At 33.3% G+C, this 26074-nt stretch overlaps 4 protein-coding genes across 5 annotated transcripts; 2 read left to right on the plus strand and 2 right to left on the minus strand.

The window, feature by feature from the left end:
- Positions 1–38: 38 nt before the first annotated feature.
- LOC149909867 (putative multidrug resistance-associated protein lethal(2)03659) lies at positions 39–7350 on the minus strand. Its single transcript, XM_090119994.1, has 28 exons — positions 7274–7350; positions 7118–7212; positions 6786–6942; positions 6544–6615; positions 6216–6417; positions 5778–5915; positions 5614–5698; positions 5339–5495; positions 4960–5173; positions 4605–4746; positions 4448–4528; positions 4273–4370; positions 4045–4201; positions 3771–3967; positions 3605–3687; positions 3385–3508; positions 3170–3322; positions 2893–3059; positions 2640–2819; positions 2411–2558; positions 2190–2340; positions 1891–2118; positions 1657–1820; positions 1423–1557; positions 1121–1276; positions 914–1031; positions 509–747; positions 39–321 (listed from the first exon to the last, which is right to left on the minus strand). Exons 1-28 carry the CDS (start codon positions 7348–7350, stop codon positions 136–138), a joined length of 4104 nt encoding a protein of 1367 aa, XP_089976120.1. The 3' UTR covers positions 39–135.
- On the plus strand, positions 2006–9822 carry LOC149909868 (uncharacterized). Its single transcript, XM_090120204.1, has 3 exons — positions 2006–2135; positions 8515–8640; positions 9388–9822. Exons 2-3 carry the CDS (start codon positions 8560–8562, stop codon positions 9820–9822), a joined length of 516 nt encoding a protein of 171 aa, XP_089976330.1. The 5' UTR covers positions 2006–2135; positions 8515–8559.
- Positions 9823–12062: 2240 nt separating this feature from the next.
- LOC149909869 (uncharacterized) lies at positions 12063–21899 on the plus strand. Its single transcript, XM_090119996.1, has 11 exons — positions 12063–12289; positions 12367–12577; positions 12892–13015; positions 14041–14585; positions 15184–15524; positions 15682–15792; positions 15880–16501; positions 16578–16602; positions 17627–17748; positions 17832–17871; positions 17989–21899. Exons 1-11 carry the CDS (start codon positions 12221–12223, stop codon positions 21731–21733), a joined length of 5955 nt encoding a protein of 1984 aa, XP_089976122.1. The 5' UTR covers positions 12063–12220; the 3' UTR covers positions 21734–21899.
- Positions 21900–24523: 2624 nt separating this feature from the next.
- LOC149909870 (HIG1 domain family member 1A, mitochondrial) lies at positions 24524–25958 on the minus strand. Of its 2 annotated transcripts, none has more exons than XM_090118227.1 (3): positions 25825–25958; positions 25446–25559; positions 24524–25184 (listed from the first exon to the last, which is right to left on the minus strand). In XM_090118227.1, the coding sequence occupies exons 2-3, from the start codon at positions 25534–25536 to the stop codon at positions 24991–24993; spliced, it is 285 nt and encodes a 94-aa protein (XP_089974353.1). In that variant the 5' UTR covers positions 25537–25559; positions 25825–25958; the 3' UTR covers positions 24524–24990. The 2 variants fall into 2 exon arrangements, with proteins under 2 accessions (XP_089974353.1, XP_089974347.1); XM_090118221.1 differs by having other exon boundaries at positions 24525–25184; positions 25819–25958.
- Between the last annotated feature and the right edge of the window lie 116 nt (positions 25959–26074).

Genomic DNA, 26074 nt, shown 5'->3' on the forward strand with positions numbered 1-26074 from the left:
TAATTTTCATCTCTTGATTTGTAATTCTGGAAAACGAAAACAACTGTTAAATATTAATCGTTCCATGTTTCGTTAATGTTTATCAAGTATCATTTCAGTTACAGACATTGTGAATTATATTTATATCTTAAAATTTTATACCATATAATTATTATTGTCATAAAGTTTAATTTTAATAACCTCAGCCGCTAATTTATGTAAAACTTGCGACATAGCAGGTCCAGTCTCAGCGACCATCTTTCGGAAGTAGCCTTTTCTATTCTGTAGCAGGACATATGGATGGTCGTATTCTACTAAACGACCAGCGTCCAATACCAGAATCTGTTTGATATAAAATAAATGATTAGATAATGTAAAATAAACCTTATGATAATCTTAGAAAAAGGTTTATATATCTAAATAATTTGAATTCATACCAGTTACCAGAAACTTTCCAATTTCTAAATGCATAAATTTCATTTTTAAGTATGACACAGAATACTTAATAGACTTTGAGCTTTTTACGTGCCTTGTCCGAATCAATAACAGTATTAAGGCGATGTGCTACAGTGAGCACAGTGCACAGTTTGAAATGTTCTCTAATAGCAGTTTGTATCAGTGCGTCAGTTTGTGCATCCACATTGGCTGTAGCTTCATCCAGTAACAGTATCTTATCGTTGTTCACTATAGCTCTAGCTAGGCATACTAGCTGTCGTTCGCCCACACTAAAGTTGGATCCACAGTCCGATACTTGCTTGTATAGGGAATCTGTACATTTTGGGGTATCAATCAATTATTTGTAGGTACAATCAAGTACAGAACTAAGTATAATTTTTATTTTCATTTTAATTCAGTAGCTATGCTGTAGGTATTCAAAGATTTAAATTTTCTATTAGCCTTTTGATTATGAAAAGAGAAGTTCAAGTATGTTTACCGACATCATCTTCTGTTATGAGTTCCACATCGTTAAGAGCTCTAAGTAGCACTTCGTCGGAATATTCGTTAAAAGGATCCAGATTTTTCCGCAAAGTTCCGCTAAATAAAACTGGTTCCTAGAAACATTTATTAATAAAATATAATTTCAAGATCATACAGGTCTTTGCAAAACTAAATGAATTTTTATTGATTGTGCAATACTGACCTGCGGTATAATCGATATTTTTTGCCTCAAACACTCCAATTTAATCGAAGATATGTCGATTCCATCTATGGTAATAATACCTTCAATATATGCCAATCGAAACAGTGCTTGGATTATTGAGGATTTGCCTGCCCCAGTCCTTCCAACGATGCCTATCTGTAAAACAAGTTTAGTCAGGAATACGGAAAAGGTAACTAACTACTAAATTTTCATTTTTACAACACCATTTGACACATTCCTTTTTATAGGAATAGATCTACTTGAATTCTATTTCAATTTAAGTTGATCTATAAATTTTTTACCTTTTCTTGAGGCAAAACATTGAACTGCAGGCCATGTAATACCGGTGATCCCTGGGGATTGTATTTCAGACTGAGATCATTGAAGTAAATGGCACCTTCTGTTGGCCAGCCTTCCGGTGGTACTTTATCTGGAGACTGAAATTTATTATTGTGAGTATACTACTGTATCTTCTTTGGACATTTTGCTAATGAATGATATAAAATAAAATTATAAATATTAAAAGAGGTTATTACGCCCATCAAAGTAGATTCCTTCGGTAATCTAGTGTATTCTACAACTCTTTCTACACTTGTCATTTGATTTTCCATCTCCGCAGACTGTCGCATTCCCCATTGAAAAATTCCAGTCAGTGATATCGACTGAGTTATAATTAGGCCAACGATGCTTCCTTCTATATCTAAAATGTATATTTTTTAATTAAAATAATCGTTACTTTCAAACTATGTGCCGTTAATAAACTAACTTACCCGTTTTCATTAAGCAGCTGAATGTGACGCAGATAATGAAAAGCAGGCATATCAGATCCAAAAAGTAACCGAATGCGCGACTACAGGTGATGAAGAGATACCAGGCAGAACTGTGCAAGTCTTGATGGCGATCAAACTCTTGGGCCAGCAGCATCTCAGCTCCAAATGCACGAATTGTGGGTAGACCAAGGACTGTAGCGTTAACGTGACTAAAGACTGGACTTCGAGCTGTGAAGAATTTTTAGGTATGTACTAATATGTAGTAGACTTGATAACTTTATTTTTTTTTCACTACTTACTAATTCCTTCCAGCCTTTTGATTGCTCCCGTTGTTCGCACGTATATCAAGCGAAAGATATAAAATATTATTAGGGTAGTGGCTATTGGTATTAGAAGGGTTATCTCTGTTACCATTATAACGAAAATTACTCCAAGTAGGTTTAATAGTATCTGAAATTAAGTGTTATTGTCATTATAGATTAATGCTAACTATATAAAATCGATTTATAAATATTATCACTTGAAAACAATCAAGCATAGCTTGAGGCAATAGCTCATCCACAGCACCCATGTCTTTACTGAAACGATTCAAAATTCTTCCCGATGGATTTGAATGAAAGAAACTCATCGGAGACAGTGAAATACATTCGAACATTTTGTCGTGTAGCCTGCAAAAATAATGAAGAAAACAATATTTATTTGGTCTTTCACCTCTTTGAAATCATTCATTATAAAAGTAAAAGACGTACTTAATTGAAGATTTCATGCAGAGGGAAAAGAATAAGAAAGCTCGTATTAGTGCAACAATAACGGTTGCTACGGTTATAATACCAAAGATCGTAACAAAATCTCTTCGTCTTAGGCCGTATTGCGACCATAATAAATTATCCATTGTTGCATCACCTGTTAGATGATCTTCGGCATTGCTCCTAAAAATATTATTATATTGTATCTCAAATACATATTCACTTCGACAATGGCCACAAACCACGAAGTACGAACCATTTACTTATCCAATAATCGCTAGCACTTGCGAAGAACTGTGCCAAAATAAACATAAAAGCAACAAGTAGGAAGTATGGGAACGCGACATCCGCTAAGAAGTACTCTCTATAAATGGACCCTTGTACACGACCGATGGTCTGCTCTTCCACTTCAGGTTTTTGGTCCTACAAAATATGATAATTAAAAATCATTTAAACCCTTTTATATTTTAAATAAGGAAGCTTTAACGTTTTCATTGCTCAAATAAATACAGTAGGTAATGAAATTAACTTACTGCAGAATCGAACATTAAGGACCAGTGAGACCAATGAGAACGCTTAGTACTCAAAAAGCTAGCAGTGCTTTGCACAGAAGAAGTCATATTTTCATCTTCTCGTACTTCGCGAACTTTGTCTTGCATCATTTGAATAATTTCTAATTCTTGATCCTAAAAAAGACACATTTTTGTTATTAATTCCTTTTTTCAGATAATCCCTCATCCATACTTACATTCAGATCATTAAATTCTCCTTCTGCAAGAACTCCACCATTATCCATGATTACGATACGATCGGCATGTTTTATAAATTGCAATTGATGGGTCACTAAGACGACCGTTTTCCTTTCCAAATATCTACAATTTGAATTTGTTAGGATACAATATTGTTATGCTTTTGTTATGCATTTCCTGTGCTTAAGTGGTCAGTACTGATGGGATGTTTTTGTATACCTTTTAATACAATTTTCAAAAATGTGTCTAGCAACTTGAGTATCTACGGCAGATAGCGGATCATCTAGTAAGTAAATATCTGCCTGAAATAATTCAACTTAGGTCATCATCGTATTTTTATTAATATAGAGTCCATTAAGTAAACGGCAAATGCTACAATATTTACCTCTTTATAAATGGCTCTTGCTAAATTAATTCTGGCTCTCTGTCCACCACTTAGTGAGACTCCCCTTTCTCCAACGATAGTTTTGTCACCGTGAGGGAATAATGATATATCTCTTTCCAATGCACAAACTTTGCAAACTTCCATGTAACGAGCTTTTTCAAATGGTTGTCCAAACAAAATATTTTGACGAACGGACCCTATATTAATATTTCATCATTTTATTTGCAAATCCATAAGCTGAGATGGACAAATATCTTATTGACATGTGACTCGCCTACGAAAAGCCATGGGTTCTGACATGCGTAGCTTACGCTCCCAGAAACTTCCAATAAACCACTCGAGCAAGGTAATTCGTTTAGTATCATGTGTAAGAGAGTAGATTTTCCCGCACCAACGGATCCAATTATTATCGTTAATGTTCCAGAATATATCTGCAATTTCGTACTTTTAATGAATTAAAATATATACGACACTTATACTTGCTTATGATAACGTTACCTACATTCAAATTTATGTTTAAGACATCATCGATTTCTGATGATTTAATCCAACGGCTATTAGCTTCTTCAAATTTAATTACTATTTCTTCTTTATTTGTATCTGAAAATAAGTTAATACGTATAATTTTAGGAGTCATATGATTAACAAAAGTAATAATATATATTGTTTTCTTGTACCTTTTGGTTTTTCTTTTGCCTTTGATGTACTTGGTTCAGTTTTCTTTTGTGGTCGTTTTCTTAAAGGTTTTACAGGATCAACTAGAAAAATACATGACTATATCTGCGTAGAAAACTATTTTTGAATTGACCCTAGTGATATAAGTGGTAATATTACTTGATATCGTGACACGTTTTTTGGTCTTTTTCTTACTCTCTGTCCTCGCTGAATCGATTGTTTGGGTTTTTGGTGGAAAGTGACACTCTTCACTCAATAGATAATCGTTAATTCTTTGTACAGCAACCATCATTTCAGCAACCTGCAAATAATGGTACTTAATGTTCGTTCCAAATCGTAAAAATGCATAATCGTTCGTATCCAAATCGTTTGGACTGAATATTGTAAATTACAAAAGCTTTTTTGAATTTTTTAAATGGCATTCTCATTTTTTGAAAAAAAAATACTGTAATTTGTATGTGTATATCCAAACCTGAATTTAGAATTGAAATAAATTAATTGAATAATTAATTACATGCCCAACAGCTTGCGGGAAGAAGAGGGTCATCGTTTGTTTCATGATGTTATAGTAGCAGGTAAGGAAAAATACATTTTCCACAGTAATTCTGTTAACGTAAGTCACGTAGAGCAAAACGGTTATAAAGATACTGAACCGTGCCGTGAACATGATGAAAGACATGATTACACCACGTATGTACGACGTCATTTTAATAAAGTAAATTTCTCGGCTGAAACAGGAAAATATATTGCATCAATAGGGATCGGAAATTAAAGGTAGTTAAAATTATATTTTTAATTTTTTAATCGTAAGGAATATGTAGGTACTAGGTACTTAGGTAGGTACCTACTCTACTTGCTAACTATACAAACAAAAAAAAAACTCGTATGCCTACCGTCTTACTGCGTCTATGATTTTTCTAAAAGGTTGTTCCCAAGTGTACATTTTTATCACTTCCATACCCATTACTATTTCCTCCATAAGCCTTACCCTCTCATCGGATTTAATGGCAGTACTTCGTCTATAGTATGCAGTTCGAGTACCGAGAAAAACTGATTCGTAACGAGATATGGATTATTATAACATTTCAAAATGATACTACTCCGCTTTTTCTGTATTTTCTTTCTAACATTTTTATTAAATCTCGAATTATTTAAATTAAGTTCTTACTTTGAAAAGGGACCACAGCGAAAACGACGATAGCTCCATACACAGCTGACATACCCATTTCCCGATAAAGATAAATCGTCATAAACTGAAACCAGATAAGCCGACTTTTATGTTTTCATTCAATATTAATATAAAAATTCAGTGAAAAAAAAATGAAACGTTACAATAGTCTCTAGTGGTCCAATCCATAGATAGTGAACGAATAGGGGTCCTGTATCGAATCTATTTACATCATTAGCCAAAAGGTTAACAACGAGACCCCCTCGGGTTTCTGACATAGCTTGGAGACTAACTTTTAACGCCTGAAAATATACATTTCTTATTTTTCCTGTTTGAAAGATATGTCTTATATTGTTTTTTTTAACTTATAGAGCAATTTAAATATGATTTTCAAAAGCATTATTTATTGAAATACTATCTATCATCCGTATGCATTACTATAATAAAAAATGGCATATAGAGACATGACTCTACTTTTGCCGCTCACTTTTTTACATGTCCAATCATACAGTTTTCTAACAATTAAATTGCACATTAGCATTTGTAAAAGTGTATTCAAGCAATTGTTGCATTCTTAACGACAATTTCATATGAATTTCTACCTTTCTATAAATGAGACTGCAGATCCCCACACGCATTTTCATACCCAAGTGCATAACTCCCATCATAAAGGGATGCTGCACCATCACGTTCATCATGCTACAGAACACTACGCCGAATGCAAAGAATACGGCTTCTCCCCAAGACACTCCACTGCTCATATCATAATACGAGTACAAACGTGACAAATATGCTGAGTCGGCCCTAGAAGAAACGTGACTATATGCTACAATAGCACATTTTATCATTGACCCAGTGACCAACTATTTTTCTAAAGTAAATATAATCAATAAATAATTATCAAGTTGAAAGATAATGTTGAAAACTTACGTTGTATTAAAAAGATCTTGTGCGGGACTGTAGTATCTCAGCAATAGGCCCAGAAACAATGGTTGCTGCAATCTTATAAAATAGGTTTAAAAATAGTACTTAAATGATATCCGAAATCTATGTGATCAACGCACCTTTGCAAAAATAGGTACATATAAAGCCTATTAAACTGAAGAAGACTGACTTATATTTTTGGTTTCTCTTATGTTTTAGATAATTACTATAGTCACCAGCGATAATACCTTATAACAAATTCCATCGCAGCTAATATTAATCCATATAACATGAGTTCAGCGCCAAAGACCTTAATTAAAACTTTTATTAATCTAGGTTTTCTATTATCTTCCCTTTCTCTACATTGATGTACCTCTTGTTCCCATGCTTTTTGTAGTGTATCGCCTAAGAAATAGAAACAAATGACGTACATCGATGATTAGAATGGTCAATGGGGGAATGCAGAAGTTTAGCATCGATTCCTTTTCAAGATACCACGTATATATTCGAGATAGGCATGCCTAATGCTGTGTCAGAAACTTACACGTTTTTAATTAATTGAACTTTCATTTTAACTAACCTAAAACATCAGATCTATGTTCAGGCAGAGGGGCGTACAAATCAGATTCTTTAATGTCGCGACTATATCCCAGCATAAAAGTTTCTAACGTCCATCTAAAAGATACGTATAGTTTAATTATAAATCTCTAAAAAAATGAAATTTTGATTAACATACCCAAAAGTTAGGATAGAGAATAGATTGGCTTTGTATCGAGGGTTTATTTGACGTCGTTGCTTTGGACTTGTGTCCATGTTAATTGAAATATGTTACATCAACGCGATTACCTACTGCGTTTATTACCTATTATAGTAGGTACCAATACCAATAATTATAATTTGTGCTGTAAATCTCGTAGGCCGTGGTTAGAGATTTCTTTGGATATTGTTTTGCACATTGAGAGTTTGTAGGCACCTTAACTTATGTGAAGATGTACCTATTATATTTTTAAAGTTCATTACGTTAAATTTTTAAACAACAAATCTTTATTCGTTCTCTGTTATTAATTTTTCTTATATGTAGTACCTATTATATAAATATGTATTCAGATTGCTCTTTCTTGAAATATGAATCGTTGGGCGTTTTACGACTTGTAAAACGCGAAGTTTAAATAATAATCGTTGATAGAGTCTAGTCGTAGAATTATTCTGTTAGTATGAGGTAATTTCATATTCTAAGTATTTCATAAACTTTCTATATAAAAGGACATTTACGTATATATCTACTGCTTGCAATAGATTTTTTAAAATAAAATGTTCCGTCTATTGATATTATTTGTTTTCGTTGGAGTGAGCGATGTAAGTAATACCTACAAATAAATAAATTGTCCCATGAAATGGGTTGATAATCTATTTTCGTAGCATAAAATTAAGTAAGATAACATTGAAAATCATCAGCTCTTTTCTTGTCCACGAGTGATATAGGTATCTTCCTTAGGTCCGATAGATTCAAAATTTACCTGTTACTCATACGTTAATTCAATGATATTGAAAGTAAGTATGTATGTTGTAAATTAACCGTGACCTGATCAGCCGTTTGAAGATCATGATCTCTTTGATAGTTGACGAGGGAATTTGACTACCTTAACTAGGTATATATCTGTCTGGGGGTTTAAAAAAATCTTTCATTTCATTAAGGAGCTTTTTGCACACAGAATTAAACACATTTATTTAATACTAGCGGTCCGCCCCGGCTTCACCCGTGGTACATATTTATTATTTGTTTTCTCTACATAAAAACCATCCTCGTACGTCAAGGAATATAATAAAAAAATAATTATCGAAATCGGTTCAGCCGTTCTCGAGTTATGCGCTTACCAACACATTTTGCGATTCATTTTTATATAAGAAAAAGAAGATAAGATGTATTAATAAGATGAGGATGAAGTATGAGTAGATTCATTTTTGTTATGTATTTAGGTGTGCTGTGCTCAAATATATTGCAGTGCTCGTATCAGATCAGCAATGCCTACAGCGACGTATACCACTGCTCCCAACGAAGCTACTCCTCCGTTTCGGGGGAAGGATATTGAATTGATAGAAATGGTAGGCATATAAAATTCATATAATTTTATACTTTATAAATACTGGATGAAATTACACGAGTAGGTAGGTACATATGTGATATGGTCATTAGTCCCGTCACGAGCCACGTTGCACTTTGGTTTATAATTCAGTTATGTTGCACCACTAGCATGGTTGTGACTTTGGATGTGGAGTCATCATATCAAACAAAACATGATAATGTTTCATTGAAATTATCACAAACAAACTTCAATGTAATTAAACATTTTGTGTAATACTAATAGAACAATGTAAATAATTACGTGACATATTTTTGTTTGTGTTTAATTTCTCTAGATAATTGAGAAATTTCATGGAATCCTCAACGAAATAGGCATTTTACTTTCAATGGGGGGATTTCGAAATAATGTTTCTAACCCATATATAAGAAATGATTTTTCATTTTATTTTATGTTTGAAAGCAAAAATGGGTCATTCAGTAGACACTATGTTCGTATGTCTGCTCGTCGTCACCATGATGGCTGTAAGAACAAACTAGTATTTTATTTTATTTTTATCATCTATCATTAACGTATATTTTAACGCCGTCTTTTTATCAGATAATATCGACAGCCAAAAACAGTTCGTAATACTATCACGTGATCGGTGCTGGTGGCTCCAATAAAGATTCCAAATCGTATCCCTAATTTACAGACACCTAACTAATAAATGAAACGACTCCCCCTGAATATTATAAAATATTTCATATGTTTATATTACTACTTTCAGATATCTAGCACGGAAAGTTTCGGAACATATCGTCCTATGCCATCTGGAAATCATCAAGAACAATGTCCTTCATCAATTGAAGAAATTAAAACGTTATTAAATCTTGCACGTATTCTGGAAGAACAAGAAAAACCAAAACCTGCCCCATTTAACCCTGAAGAATTGATAATGAAATTAGTCAATGCTTTGGTAGTGACTTCGACTCAAAATAGATGCCCTTCTGATTATGGTCATGGTGGCAGAGGCACGACGGGAGGATCTCATGGTGCTTCAAGAGGTCAAAGAGATGGCTTAGTGAATCTGGACCTTCTCAATCCCAATAATCCAAACAACGTGGCTCAGCTTGACCTTGGAAGGCAAACGGTTGCCGGAGTCGGTGTTGGAGATAATACAAATGGGGTGGTCGGTGGTGCCCTTAAAGATCTTGTAAACTAATTTTAATCAAATAAAGTGGTTCTTTAAATAAAATAAGATTTTTTTGTTTAAGTCATACTGTATCTGTGTGGACTAGCGAAGCTACTTTAAAATTATTTTTGGGTAGTTTATTACCATATAATTCAATTTAAGAAATAAATAAATATGATATCTTTATATATTGTGACTTGTGTGTGTTTCAAGAATATGGGTCGGATGCAAGTCCGTGGGGGGAACATTCATTAGGCTATTTCTATACAGGGTGTCCCAAAAAGTAGTGATGAACGGAAGCTGGGAGGTAGAGGACCTAGAGGGCTATCCGAATCACCCCCATGTGTGTTATGCGATTTTTCGTATTTTCGGAGTTATGACTCTTTTTTCAATTTTTCACCTATCGCCGAGTACGATGATATTTTCACTCATGGTGACATCAATTATTGCGGAAGATGCTTGATTTTTTTTTGTGTGCTACGCTGAAAGATAGGCCAATTCAGTATGGTAATATTTAGTATCGTTAGATCTTTGAATGGAATAAAAAAAAGGATGAAATGCCAAGAAAGGTAAAATTTCCCGGTATGTTCACCACTTCAAGGGCCCGTAAAAAAATAAAATCACATAAGAAATGTTTTCCGTTTGGCTTTTAAAAACTTGCTCTATCTATCAGGTAGCTACCCTGAAAATTTCATTTTATTATTCAGAAGGCTTCAATCGAAAAATTGAAATCTAAATGTGGTAAGTGCAAAAATTTTATTAACATGATGATCATTAAAACCAATAAAAAGGTGTTTAATTACCAGAATTTTTTAAAATGACCCCGCTGTTGCTCACTGCAAGTGCGACATCACCGTAAAAAGTTGTCTTTTAAATGTCTGAATGCCCTTTTATCATTTTTAATGGTTTCTTCTGCTACTATGAATTTCCGGGTTATTTCGTCCAAATTGTAGCAGTCTCTCGTCTTTGTAGTATCCCCACGGAAAAAAATCAATATGGTTTATGTCCGGAGACCGTTCAGGCCAGGCTAAAGGGTAAAGATACCCTGAAAGATGGATTGGTCGTTGCAGCCTGCGCATGCGCCGGTGACGCTTGCCTTAAAACCTGGCCTCCACGGTCCCTCGACCTAAACCCAATTGATTTGTTTCAATGGGGATACTAAATAGACCTCGGCTACTTGAGAGAATGCCACAATTTGGACGAAATAGCCCGGAAATTCATAGTAGCAGAAGAAACCATTTAAAATTATAAAAGGGCATAAAGACATTTAATAGACAACTTTTTACGGTGATGTCGCACTTGCATTGAGCAACAGCGGGGTTATTTAAAAAAAAATCTGGTAACTAAACACCTATTTATTGGTTTTAATGATCATCATGTTAATAAAATTTTTGCACTTACCACATTTAGATTTCAATTTTTCGATTGAAGCCTTCTGAATAATAAAATGAAATTTTCAGGGTAGCTACCTGATAGATAGAGCAAGTTTTTAGAAGGCAAACGGAAAACTTTTCTTGTGTGATTTTATTTTTTTATGGGCCCTTGAAGTTGTGAACATACTGGGTAATTTTATCTTTCTTGGCATTTAATTCTTTTTTTTTATTCCATTCGAAGATCTAACGATAGTAAGTGTTACCATACTGAATTGACCTATCTTTCAGCTTAGCACACAAAAAAAAATCAAGCATCTAGCGCAATAGTTGACGTCACCATGAGTGAAAATATCATCGTACTCGGCGATAGGTGAAAAATTGAAAAAAGAGTCATAACTCCGAAACTACGAAAAATCGCATAACACACATGGTGGTGATTCGGATAGCCCTCTAGGTCCTCTACCTCCTGGCTTCATTTCATCTATACTTCTTGGGACACCCTGTATAATACCGGCAAACGTCTACTCTGCCTTACTTAGGGATATGAAAAATAGATGTTATCCGATTCTAAGATTAAAATTTCATGAGAATTGGTCCAATGGTTTCGGAGGAGTTGAACTTCAAACATCGGGACACGAGAATATTATACGTGATTATACGTTACATTTTTTTTTTCACAAGCAAGGCAAAATATGCCATATAAACATAAAAAAAACATACACAAGCTGAACCAATTAATAACTGAATGGAAATAATAGTAACAATTATTACTAATTATTTTCTATGATTCATTAAAGTCAATGCGTGAACGCGATTTTACATACATTGAGTAAACTGTCAACTGTCATTTTCAATTGATAGACGTCAGACGTTCTATGACGTATAAGTTCGTTGGTAATTATTGTTTGAAAGCATAGTACTTATTTTATTTATTATGTTATGTTATTTATTAATTATAAATGAATTTTACTTCTATTAATTTACTATAAAATAGTTTGCCAAGAAATGTGCATATGTATTTCTTATTTGAAATCTAAAAACACGATAACGTCAAGATGACTTCTGAAATTGATGTTTCAAGAACAAATGAATTTCAACGACGTCGAAAGCTACGACTTCAACAGGTTTGCATATAGATTTTTTCAAATGTTTTGTGTCTAGGAATTAATACTATTATATATAATATATTTCATGCAAATAGGTCAGGGAACAGTCAAAAGATATTGCTAAGAAAATACGACAACGCGCTAAAGTTGAAAAGTTACGGCATGTTATAAACGTTGACGCAAAAAAGGAAAAGGACTATTTTGATTTACAGGAAAAATTGGTTGGTCGATTGGAGCAATTGTATTCTCAAAGCTTGGAAAATGTCGGGGCTGGACATAAAGACGCGTCTAATGTAAAAGAAACAGGTGAATTTTTACAGTTATATTTCGTCGACGTTCATTCCACATTCCAACGAAAGAATATTTCGTATTTGTGATTGAAGATCTTCATTGTGCTCATAAAGATGGTGATGGATTTAGATGTAATCATAAAAAATTTGTATTGCTCTCTTTAAACTTTACTAAATATTGATGCAATTTGTATATATGGACCAATATTACCAGAATGTTTCAAAATGAGCCCAGCCCATAAATTTAGTGCATGTATTGTAGGTATTTGATTTGTTTTTAAAGCTTTATAGTATACCAAAATTAATTTCTGGAGTAATTATTTATTATAGATACAGAACAAAAAAAGGATCTATCGAAATTGAGGGGAAGAGAAGCTGTTGCAGAACTCCGAAAAAGAAAGCAAGAAAAATTGGACGAACAGAAGAAAATCTTGGACAGAAAATTACAAGCTAGGTATGTACAATGTACATATTATATATTAAAAAATGTATGTTTTTCTAATATTCTCTATTTGAGATATGAGTAATGATAATATCAGATAGGAACAGATGCAAATGGTATATGAACCTAATTATTCTGGTCTTTGTTTTTCTTTTGAAAATCAACATGTATGCCATTAAAACAGTTGTAATTGGCAATTGAAATGTTTGCTTAGAGTTTGTCTTTGTTCATTTTGCTATTTTCAATGTAACTGTATGTTAAGGGGGCGCATAAAGCAAAATAACCAATCTTCTATTAGATGATACGTGTAATATGCAAGACCAAATCTAAAATATAAAATATATATCAAACTAGATGATATGTTCAACGATTCTGTTTAATCAAAAACATAAAATATTAAAATTTACTCGATAAAAAAAAATCACCAAGTTAGCTCTAATTTTCACACTTTTACATTTTCTACTTGACATGGTAATACTTATTATGATTTTTTTTTCATAAACAATTATATTAAAACATTTGCAAGATATTTGTCAGAGCATTTTGTGTAATTACTTTTAGTTTTGGTTTTATTTGCGATAAACCACTTTTGGCGCTCTTTTTTTCTCGAGATAAACGTTTGATTTTGTCACAATAAAAGTAGTTTATCGCAGATAAAACCAAAACTAAAAGTAATTACACAAAATGCTCTGACAAATATCTTGCAAATGTTTTAATATAATTGTTTATGAAAAAAAAATCATAATAAGTATTACCATGTCAAGTAGAAAACGTAAAAGTGTGAAAATTAGAGCTAACTTGGTTAATTTTTTTTTATCGAGTAAATTTTAATATTTTATGTTTTTGATTAAACAGAATCGTTGAACATATCATCTAGTTTGATATATATTTTATTTTTTAGATTTGGTCTTGCATATTACACGTATCATCTAATAGAAGATTGGTTATTTTGCTTTATGCGCCCCCTTAATGTAATGTAATGTAACTGGACTCCACCTTTTACGAAAAAGAGACATTATATCTTATTCATTTTTCAGGGAGATTGCAAATGAGATTAGTAGGGAAAAGGGTGTACTACTATCAAAGACTTTAGGGTCCAAGTCTGCTGACAATCTACAATCAAATAATATAGATGTTTGTAGTGATAATATCGAAAAGGACAAGAATACAGACAATCTCAAAGACAGTAATGAAACTAATATAGCTAAAAATGATATGGGTACCCAATGGGAAGGTGATGAGCTTGTCAATGAATGGGCACCCTGCGTTCCTGCTTTATCACTACCCAATGACAAAGATAGTTTAAAAGATTCAGGACATGACAGAGAAAAATCTGACCATAACAAAAGGATAAATTTATTTGCTCTTAGTGATGAAATGCCCTCCAGCCTGAGGGGTGGCCCATCGTCTACAGCCATGAATATACCTCCGCAGAAACCTTCAATGACTTTAATATCTGAATATTTGCAAAGCAGAAGTTTACGTTTGCGAGAGAACGAACCTGTCTCAAGCACAAAGAAGACGGATGACTTGCAGAGCATTAAGCAAACTATTCTTAAGAGTCGTTCTTCAAGACCCGATGGTAATATCTCCAATCATGTTTGTCATGTACTTGATAAGCAACTTATACCAGTTCCATCCTGGAAAGTTGAAGATAGTTATGATATTTGTTGTCACTGCCATAGACATCAGCATAGTTCCAATAAATATATGACTTTTATTAATAATAATGTAACATATCCTTTCCATAGTACAGATTTGTCCCCAAGATCTAGGAGAGGATCAGTACAGAGAAAAACTAAATTGTTTAATACACCAGGTGATCCTAAGCACCTACAAGTTATGGCATTCTAAAACATTTTCACACATTAACAATGTAATATTTGGTTGTGTATCTCTGTAGTAGAGTCAAATCAATAAAACTAGAATACATTATACATTAATTGTGTAACATTAGTTTAATATTTCATTTTATTTAGTGCAATTGTAAAAGGAGGCTGTACGTTCATTATTGTATCATTTCTGTGTATCATTCTAATTTCATGAAATCTGTTTATCGTAAATCATAATGTTGGTATTGCAATAGAGAGTGATTGCATTTGTATATTGGCTTTGTGTGTTATTTAAGTTTATTGTTGTGTGTTATGAAATTGTTATCCATTATTAATAGCTGTTTATAGTTTCAGGTAAATCAGATAAATCTAAAAGTGAAAGAGATAATTTGCTGAATAGAAAAGCTTCTGTCACCATGTACAATCACAGCACAAGAGACACTCGCGAAGTATTATACAACAAAGACAAACTTGTTATTCGAGAACAAAATGCAGCTGATGATGATGCTTACACAAAAGCTCTAAAAGAGTCCTCCATAATAGAAGATGTGGAAAGCAAGGAACTTGACAAAAAGAAGCAAGAAATGAGGAATAAAGTAGCAATGACAAAAGAAAAGGTTGACAAAGAATACAAGGATACTTTGGCATTTTTGAACACTCTCTCTAAAGACACAACTAGTAGGACACAGGTAGGTTTATATACAAGGGATGTGTTGTGTTATAATGGAAGTACATTGATATGTGTTTATAATGTTGGTGTGCTTTATTCGTTATTCGTAATTTTTTACTGAATTAAAAAAAAAAACTAGTATCAATTTTCACATTGATTGTATACCTATTTTACAGAAAATAGCATATATGGACAGTGAGAGGCAGCAAATGCAAAAAGAAAAACATCAGAAGAAGATGCAAGAAGAATTTAGAAGGATAGAAAGAGAGTGCAAGCGGAGCTGTAAGGTAATAATAGATTATAAATAATTGATATAGAATTAGTTACAAACTTAGGCATATAATAATTGTATAATTTAATAATTATTGTTTTAGCATACAAGAAATCAAAGTAGGTGTAAATCTAGATCACCTGATAAATTTGACAATAACAATGACGTCTTGCCAAGAAACTTCCAGTATGATTGGATGCCAGTTCCAGAAAGTGACGGGAAGTACGCTGTACACACAATACCAAGTACGGCAAATGCAAAATCAAATAACACAGTTAAATTTAACGATGTCGACACTTACCATGAATACAGGTCCCGTCACAAACATACACCTCCAACAAAAGAAGGAAGTAAAGACAAGGAAAGAAAAAGAGTTGTTGAAACAGTTGTAATAGAACAAAATAGTAATGAATCAACGGACGCATCTTCTGTTATTTCTGACGCAAGTTCCATGGAACAAGATGACAAAACAAGGACAGAAGATCACTCGGATGAACCTAGACTCTCAGATGGCGATAGAATAGTGATTTATAAGATTTTAGATTCAAAAAGAGACAAAAAAAGTAAAAATGACAAGAAAACGAAAGCCATTAATAAAATTTTCAGATCTCTAAGTATAACAGAGAAGGCTAAGAAAGATGAAGTTAGAGAAAGATCTCAAGAACTAAAGGAAAATAATGTCACAGATAAACATGAACAATCAGCTCTCGATAACTTGAAAGAAGGTAGTACTCTATTTTTCATTTTTTATTTTTTATTTATTTCAGTAACCTTAAATTAATATCTTCTTTTTTGATGCAGGTATCTACAAAGTTAGCGACAATGGGTAAGTTACTTAATATTAACACTTTCTACACTCAAATTTTTGTTTGTAAAATCAGGATTGCAGCTTATCTTTGCTAGAAAGCATTGTAATTTTTTATCCCTAGGTTCATAGAAAATGGTCACAATTGTTTCTTTTCGCATTCCCCCAAGTTTCTTTGTGCTTAATTATTACGATGGATAGTATTAGAACATTATTGATTCGAAAATTAAACTACATACCCCTAATGCTTGTGAAAATTCTTGATCCTAGGATGTCATATAATATTTTGAGTTGTTATACTGCTAATGTGGAACTATGGCAAACATCTACTGAGAGAAGGCCTTGGTGGTAATATTTTGTAAATGATTTATTCATCATTGATTACTTATTTAGAATTACAGTACATATTATTGTATCATTGTAATTATAATTCATACTTGCATATTTACATTACCTACTCATTCAAATATCGTAACGTTGAATAGAACTCAACATAGAAATATAAATTATTGTTAGAATTGAATTTAATATTTTGAATTGCGTATGAGAATTTAGAACAAAAATTCATAACTAATATAGATTTTAATAAAGGTAGCATACAAAGTGTATACAGTATGTCGCAGATTTAGTGTACTAAGATCAAAATAATGTATAATTAATGAATAAACATACAGAGCAAATCCAATTGTTTTTACGTCGTTTTGTTAATATAGTATTTTATACGTTATCAGCGTATTTAAATATCCTATCTACTACAGTACACGACATGCGGGACAGTCTGTTTATGTAGCGTTATATGTAAATGTATGCAAAATGGTAATAATTTTAGAAATACTTAATGTTATTTGGTCAAAAACAATTTGTCAAAGCCTAGCACCAGCGACATCAAGACTAAGGTCACGATTCAGTAAAAAAAAATGTTTTCCAAAAGCACAGAAAGGCAAAATGTTTCAGTCGGTTTTTAATAGTTTTATGTATTTAGAATGTTAGATAGTGATTAATATGATTTACACTTATTAATAATAAACTTATTTTTATATTTTAGGGATAACATTGCTTCTATGTATTTCACGGAAGGTAATCGGGACACAAGCACATCTAAAGTTCCAGATACAACACAGAGAATACAAGAAAGTAATAGCTCCAAGCATGATAAAACTCAAAATGGTAATTATAAATATATTATGGTGAATTAATATAGTAATTATATAGATTTTCTTAAATATTATTATAATATATTTTATTTATAGGTTTCGAGCCGTCGAAAGACAACGATGCTGCGCAATCCAGGTAATAATAATAGATAATTGGTAATATTGAAAAAAAATTCTCAGGAAAGATACTATAGTGTATGGATTTGTTTTTATTAATACTGTACAAATTTAAAAGTATTTATCGTCATTCCAGGAATCAACACTCTTGTTCGGGATGTAAATGTGCATGTTCACATGCGAATCAGCCACAATCCTCAGCTGCTACATCCACTTCTTCATTCCAAACTGCTACAAATGATAAAGCTCCAAGGGGACTAACTGATGACGGCTTTTTAAAAATTATTAACGATGGACAACATGATGCCGGTAAATTTTACATAGGCGCTTCAGGTTTTCTCAAAGACGATAACTACGAAGTTGTAATACAGCTTAAAAAGAAAGAAACGGAAAAACTTGAAGGTAAAAGTCAAGAAGTAAATGTGAACGTCGTAGATGATTCAGCACCACCACCACCATCTAATATCATATCAAAAGTCGATACTGAAGTACAATCGTCTTTTTGTAACAATTTAAAAGAAAGTGCAGCACAAACTTCTATCAATAAAGAAATAACAACCGGAGATAAAATATTATCCCAATCAAAATCAGAGCCTGTTCTAGTTACACGAGCGGCTTCTTCGGAGCAATTGAAATCACATGAAAAAACCCTAGATGGTGACATAGATAATAATAATAAATCTGATACAGCAGTCGACAAAAGTATTCATACATCGTTTCACGATTCATTTGCGATTCCTGAACATGTAACTAAAGTGGATCCCGTATCAAGACCAGCGACTTCTACATATACACAAACTTCATTTAGTTCGCCAAATTCACGACCCGTATTCATGCACATGACTTCATCAACTTCAACAGCATATATGAGTCCACCGGAACTCATTATGCCGCGTTTTTTGAAACATCATTCTCCTTCAAATACTGCTGATTTACTGATTAGTGATAATTACAATAAATTGAATGAACAAGGATGTAAAAAACAAAATAAACATTGTAAATCGAAACATTCAAGAAGCATTTCTACAGAGAACGTTCGTAAATGTCAGTCAAAACATATTTGTAGCACGACTGATACACCACCAAATACGGCTCACAGCTGTGATTATAACGGATCATGGTCGGAAAATGTAGAATCTGAAAAATATACACATGTAACACACAGTAAAAAATGCAGAAAATCCCATAAATATAAAAATAACGTCACCTTACATAAAAGTTCATCCAAATTTGTATGTGACAGTAACTCAAATGCTGTATTATCAAACAAAAACATCCAAAAATTATCCAATACTCACCAATTTAGTTCCACTAGAGGTGGGTTTAATCCTGTGGTTCAGCAGTATGTGAACAAATTATTAACACTCAATAAAGAATCACTTAAAGCAATCCAAGTCGTCAATCAGGACTGTAGCACAGTGGACACACCTGGAAGTTCGATTATTTACAATCCTTCTAATACCACTGGAAAGAGCTTGCCTATACAAAATCAAATATCTTTAGAACAAATTAAAATGATGCTCGAGCAGCAAATTATTCGAGAGCAAGAAAAAAGGCAACAGAAATATTTTGAAATGCCACCCAAATATATCTTTAGATTACCTCGTAAAAAACCGGTGCACAAAGTTAAATCTTTCAATATTTCAAAGCGTATTTTGAAAAATAAAAATCTTCAAAATGTAAGCACGGTACGTCACGAAAAATATAATAAAGCTGAGTCATCTTCTTCTTCGACAAAAGTATCTTCTTCAAAACAGTTACGTTTAAATAAGAATGAGTCTGATGTTTTAGTGACAAAACCTAAGAATCGAAGTAGTTCGCCGACTCCTAGAAAGACTAAAAATTATGATTCTAGTAGTATTAATAATGCTAGTAAACCACGAAAAAAAGAAACTTTGTTTCAACATGTTTCTAATTACTCTTCTGATGGCACTCATTGTAGTAAAGAGGATTATAAACTTCATCTAGATAGATGCACAATAACGCCTATGACCTCTGATTCAGAACGGAGACAAAGAAAAGTTAAGAACACTTCTCAAAATCTTCCAACTGATATTTCTACTCAAACAAGTGGAATCGATAGTGAAATTAATTTTATGAAACAAGCCGAAAACAAGCTTCAGAATATGGAAAAAATTGCTGATTTGACTGATAAGTGTACCAAGCGTTTATCGAATTTGGCTAAAGTTCTAGAAGAAGTAAGGCGGAATAAATCCTTAGTATATAGCCATTTGTCAAATTCCGACACTACATCCGACTCCGAATCCAAGAATATAAAAATAAAAGAAAATGTGCCGGAGTTATTACCAAAAGACATTATACATGTTCCAAAGGTACCTTTGAATTTCCATGAAAAAGAAAAGATCGATGGAGATAACTATGTACCTTTACTTGGAGATATCCCTAAGCCTCTTACACCCTCAACATTATCATTATCAACCATAAGTGAAAAATCAAATCTACCAACAAACAGCACTGACCAGACTAAGGTGAAGGCAAGACCACCTCCTGCTTTAACGCGCGTTAATTTAAAAAATGTACAAGATTTTTATGCTATTCCACATGAATTGTCTACTGTCCTTGAAGTTGATTCACCAATGAGTTTAAAACAGAAAAATCAATCATCACGTCGTGAAATAAGCCAAGAAATACCATGTAAAAGTAATGAAGATGATAATGACAAACAATTAAACAAAATAAATGAAACTAAAACAACAAATGATACTGGTGTGGATTTAGTAGATAGTAAAGGAGACTCTTCTAAACGCCACTCCTCCTCAGATTCGGCTGACAATGCTAAAATTCAAATGATGGATATGAAATTATTTAATGATATCATGCTCAAGCCATTTTTGAGTTTACATGACTATGCGAAGCAATGTGATGTTCGTATCGACGAAGGGTCAAATATAGAAGAAGTTTTTAAAGAAGACCATATACAAGAAGAATTAAGCTCTTTACATTCTGATAGTAGTCTACCTGATGTTATATCTGAATTACTCAAAAGAAAAATTATTACTGAGCCATTTAAGTTTGATACGGCATCACATGTCAATAGCACAAGCATGTCATCTGAATCCTCTTTATCCCTTCTAGCCCTATCTAAAATTCGTAAGGAAAGAAAAAAAAATAATAAGTTAGCTATGAACAAAGAAAATATGGCGGAGACATCAGAAACTTTAAGCATTTCTTCAAACCCTGATTTAGAAAATGCTTTTCAGAAACTAGGTATGGGTTGGGCTTCTTCTACATTAAAAAAGACTAAAGAGCGATTGGCTTTATCTTCTTCCTCGAACACTTCTAGCTCAAGTTTAAGTCACTTAAAATTTAAAAGCTTCCACAAGGAAATACCAACTATAACAACTGAATCTACAATTTCAGAACATAACGATTCAAATAAGAAAGTCCGCCAACCGAGAAGTGTGATTGATAATTCAAAAAATGCAGAACAACAAACATCCTTGGTAAATTCCATGACTGTGAAAGAGTTTCTGACAAACGAATTGGCCAAGAAAATCACATTTACCAACAAGTCTAATAAAGGAGGCGATGACGAATTTGTGTCTCTGTATGAAACGAAAATGCCAGAGGAGATAAAAAATACAACGGAAATATGTGAGGATGAAAAGTCGTTGGCAAGCCAGAGCAATAATAGAGCAAGGACATCAACTCCTGTCCAGATTTATAAAGCAAACACATACCAATCATCCTCTAGCACAAATACATCCAATGGATTGTTTAGTAATGCAGATGAACTCTCTTCAGTGAAAGTTACTTCAACCTCCATACGAAATCATTCCACTTCTGACAAGGAAGATCTAACCATTCCAAATTACAGCCTTAAGAGAAAGGGCTTATCTGATTGTAGTAAAAGTGAATAATCAGTTATGAAATTTAATTTATTTGTTACATTTTTTCTGTGATTATTTAAATGATTTTTTTATATGTAGACATTTTGTTGATGACCTGTTTAGATTTTTATGTATATAAAATGACGAGTTTATAGTGGAATAAAATACATGTCTAAAAAAATAAATATTTTTATTTGTGTTCCTCCTCTTAGGTCATACTATACGAGCTGTTTTCCCGCCGTGGGAATCCGCTTCTGAACAGCGCTAGTCACAATTTAATATGAAAGTTGTATGCGGCCACAGACATGTATATTTAAGTAGACAACGCAAGTACAGTGCCACAAACTTATCTGACCCGGTGGCAAAAACTGGAACTACGTGCCGCCATTTTGAAATGTCACATTTTCACAGACTTTTCATACGGAATATTTTGTTTATATAAAAGAAAGCGACATCAGTGACACTGTCACCGGGTCAGATAAGTTTGTGGCACTATACCGCGATCTGTATGAAAACCAAGCGTGTCATTTTTTGTACTGACCTTGACGCGTTATGACGTCACGAGCGCTTTTTAGTGATGTTAATTTCATTTTACGCTAAATCGATTAGGCCGCCACTCGCGCGGCGATTCTAGTATCGTCGTATCCCATCGAAGTAAATCGAAAGAAATCAGATCAAACTAGATCTATGTCTAAGAGATAGTCAAATAAATGAATCGTAATCGATTACTAAATCAATTCAAGACAGAAAAATGATAATTACCATAGACAGAGGGATGAGAAAATAAAGTTATAAACCTTTTAATATTCTAACAAGTAAACTAATGTGTTTTAGCTTTTTCTTACATATGCCCATTGAGTTACCATGTACTACGTACTAGAGAGGCCATCGAAAGAAAGTAATGAAACTGTCAATCAATCAATCTTTATGTCCCGTTGCATCGATCCATTTTCCTTTTATGTTCGGGTTACTTGGAAAACTGAAAAAACAAACAGAGTCTAAGCAATAAGGAGTTTTCTTAAAAAACTCCCAAGATGACACTTTAACTAATGGCGTCCATGTCATAATATTTATTTTTAGTACCTTTGTATTAAAATACTTAAAAGTACTAGGTCAAGTCGTATTAAATGACAAAAAAAATCTATGCCTTTTTTTCTGAAAAATTGCTCCTTCAAATTATCATTTTTCTGTTCGATTATAAAATCGATTAGAATCGAGAACTTTTGCATCAAATGAACATCACTAACCACAAAATTGGACAGAAAAATGAGAACAGTAAAATGAGAAGACGCTATTCATTGCTTGTTATCATACGACGCGATCTTTACCGTGCCAAGTAAAAGCCGCAATGTATTTCGAATCATTTCGTATGATTTGGTATCCGTGTTTGTCACGATCGTTTTCCAAATAAATAGTGCATATTCTGATTAGAAAATTACTTACCGGTGGAAGGAAACATCTCTGCTAACTCGGCCACTCACAGCTGTGGAGTTTCTACAGTTTATAACGGCGCAATTCAATTTTACTTTATTCAGCTTCACGTCTTTCCTTGGCGAACTGCAAGCGCGGACTGAGTGTAGGCCAGCGTCAAGTAAGTTTCATAAACTTAGTTTGGACACGGGAAGTACATACACTCGCTTAGTCTATCTTGATACATGTCTGTGTATGCGGCATTATGCATACTACACGGGTGGTTTCCCGCTACGCGCGCTAATAATTCTATTCATGTAAAAGAAGCTGCAAGCGCAGTTATCACTTATCATTGGCGGGTCCATGTTCAAATGAACAGAAGACAGCGATAAACCGCGTCCTGTGTAGTTTGATGGTCTGCGGCAGCTTTGGCGAGCGGATTCCCGCGGCGGGAAATCCGCTCGTAAAATGACCCTAAGTGCAGGTCCACACTGCGAGCCTAGAAGGTTGCGACGGCGGGCGCGAAATATCAAACGTATGAAACGCGCCTTTGCGTCCACATTGAAATGACTATGGCGGAAGCCTAGTGCGACGGTAATGAGCGAGCCAGCGCGCGTAGTTTTCAAACTCTCCTATCCGCGCGTTCTGGCCACACTACGGGCCTAGTCAGCAAGCGACCCAATGCGCGGACGGCGGGGGTATCAAACCAGTTCGGTCTTATCGCTCGACTTCTTATATTATATCCTTTATTGTTTTTCGTAAAATAGCGGTAAATACTTAATTGTTGAAGTGAAACTTCTTTATTTATAAGTGCGATTCAATCTAAAACACTTATATACACCACAGTAATTTTGTAGGGTATAATCTCAATTCTTCATATAAGATTCAACCGTTATTCCTCTGTTTTATTTATTTCGTGTACAACTTCTATAATGATCTCATCTCAAAATCGGACTGTCCAGTAAAAATAGCAAATCGTCCAAAGTTTGCAACACCCGAAAAACGTCGAACCGCTACTTGAGCTCGCGCGTCGGTGTGGCCACCGCGAGCGCCCGCTCGTCGCGCCCGCCGCCACCGCGCATTCAGTGTGGACGCACACTAAGACTGACCCCCGATACAAGTTTAGGTTTTCTTTCTGGCAATTCTGTCTTATTTGTAGATAATTTCATAACTATTTCCAAGATTTTTTATACTAAGTATCAATTTATGTCAGTTTTATAGCACTCCGAACTCTGAAAATGCGGAAGTTCTTAAAACTCATCATACTTTTATATTATTTATTTTCTTTGTTCATTTATGGTTCAAATTATTTAACTTTTATGAAAAACTGAAAAATTTACGCATTAAAAAGTCTTTGTATCATCAGAAAGCAGTGAAACCAGCCCATTGGGTATTGTAAAAATGTTAAAGTTATTAAAACAAATTTATTGTTGAAGCAAGTCACATTTATTATACAACATCAATTTCTTAACATTATTATAAATAAGACATTTATCACAAAACATTACCTCAAAGGTTACATATGGAAATGTCAAAAAATAAATATTACAACTGTCTTAGACCAAACTGTAGTAGAATATCAGCTAAAATCACAGAACACAAAACTAACAGCTAAATTAAATTAGTATTAACTTATTCTATAGTCATAGATATTGGCATATCCAAACTACCCCCACAGTACAGCACATGACAACATAAAACAAAAATATACTCATTTGCTGTACATATTATGTTCTATCAGCTGTTATGGCCATGGCTAGTGTTTTGTGTGCATGATCATTTTGATCATATTTGAGGTTATCTCATGTGTAAGCTTCAAATACTGTGTAGTGTAATAAAATTATCCTTAAAAATGTCTAATTCCATCTAGCTGATCATTATTGTTCTTTCTTGTCAGTTTTTAACACATATTTTTCTACAAGTTGATATCCAAGCCCTAGGGTGAGAGCTGCTACTGCAGTTCCTTGGGCGGCTACACGAAGCTGCATTAGGAATACACTTGTGCTCATTTTACCTCTGGTCTTATATTTGTATGCACCCACACCACATACACCAATTAACCCCATGATACCTGTAAATATATTTTAAATCAATATTGAAATGAGCATTTACTATTTAATATCTTATTTAATCCGTCAGTCCTTGGATCACAGACACAATAGAAAATCTATTGTGTCTCGGCCCGATCGGGCCGCTCGGTGGTCAATGGGTTAAACCAATAGAATGAAAACTAAATGAATAATTAACATTTAACAAATCTTTTAATCTTCTGTAAGGTAAACCTTGAGAGATTTTTAATATATTTCTATAGAAGCAAAGAAATTAAAATTACCAAGAATCATGAATGGAGAATCTTTGGATTTCCTCGCCAGTCTTTCTGCTTGAGACTCATCTTTGTATTCGAAAATTTTTTGTGGATCCATTTTGAGATTCAATGATTACTACACTGAAAACATAAAAAAGGTATAATGTAAGAATGTTTTGTAAAAATAGCAGAACAATAATCCGAAATTTTAGTATGTATTTTTGTATAAGTTAATTTACGGTTTATACATCTAATTATGCGTTATTGTACCTATTATATAAAGAAATATATTTTTTTCTAAGATGGGTTAGTAAAAGAATTAATAAATTTATTAAAATTATATATATGTATGTTATGGAACAATAATAGACCTTTATAGACTTTAAATAATTGAACTCACCTTAACCTTATATAAGTTTAAATAATTATTATATAATTTTAGAAATTCCACAACATTGCATCACTTTCAGTAACCTTGTCGATTTTCAATTTTCCATGATCTATCATCTGTCATCATCTGTGTCAAGCACTGTGTCAAGACTCAAGTGTCAAGAGACAAATCAAAATTCCACTGCCAATTAACAAAGCAAAAAGTATCGTAACCAAAGACAATTATTTTACACAACTACTACAGACACTACAGAGTTGAATGGAAG

Source organism: Colias eurytheme, chromosome 3, assembly GCF_061535395.1.
Source record: "Colias eurytheme isolate Ceu_HAF_F1 chromosome 3, ilColEury1 Martin Lab GWU primary, whole genome shotgun sequence".
In the NCBI taxonomy this organism is placed as follows: domain Eukaryota; kingdom Metazoa; phylum Arthropoda; class Insecta; order Lepidoptera; family Pieridae; genus Colias; species Colias eurytheme.

What these genes read in the sequence shown, in the direction of transcription:
- LOC149909868 (XM_090120204.1), top strand. Translation starts at nt 8,560, where the DNA reads ATGCCTACAGCGACGTATACCACTGCTCCCAACGAAGCTACTCCTCCG. An exon ending in ATATTGAATTGATAGAAATG is followed by an intron (nt 8,641 to 9,387) that starts GTAGGCATATAA and finishes TACTACTTTCAG; the next exon opens with ATATCTAGCACGGAAAGTTT.
- LOC149909870 (XM_090118227.1), bottom strand. Translation starts at nt 25,536, where the DNA reads ATGGATCCACAAAAAATTTTCGAATACAAAGATGAGTCTCAAGCAGAA. An exon ending in TTCTCCATTCATGATTCTTG is followed by an intron (nt 25,185 to 25,445) that starts GTAATTTTAATT and finishes ATATATTTACAG; the next exon opens with GTATCATGGGGTTAATTGGT.
- LOC149909867 (XM_090119994.1), bottom strand. Translation starts at nt 7,350, where the DNA reads ATGGACACAAGTCCAAAGCAACGACGTCAAATAAACCCTCGATACAAA. An exon ending in TTGGACCACTAGAGACTATT is followed by an intron (nt 5,699 to 5,777) that starts GTAACGTTTCAT and finishes ATCTGGTTTCAG; the next exon opens with TTTATGACGATTTATCTTTA. An exon ending in CGCTGTGGTCCCTTTTCAAA is followed by an intron (nt 5,496 to 5,613) that starts GTAAGAACTTAA and finishes GTTACGAATCAG; the next exon opens with TTTTTCTCGGTACTCGAACT.
- LOC149909869 (XM_090119996.1), top strand. Translation starts at nt 12,221, where the DNA reads ATGACTTCTGAAATTGATGTTTCAAGAACAAATGAATTTCAACGACGT. An exon ending in ACACAACTAGTAGGACACAG is followed by an intron (nt 15,525 to 15,681) that starts GTAGGTTTATAT and finishes CCTATTTTACAG; the next exon opens with AAAATAGCATATATGGACAG. An exon ending in TACAAAGTTAGCGACAATGG is followed by an intron (nt 16,603 to 17,626) that starts GTAAGTTACTTA and finishes TTTATATTTTAG; the next exon opens with GGATAACATTGCTTCTATGT.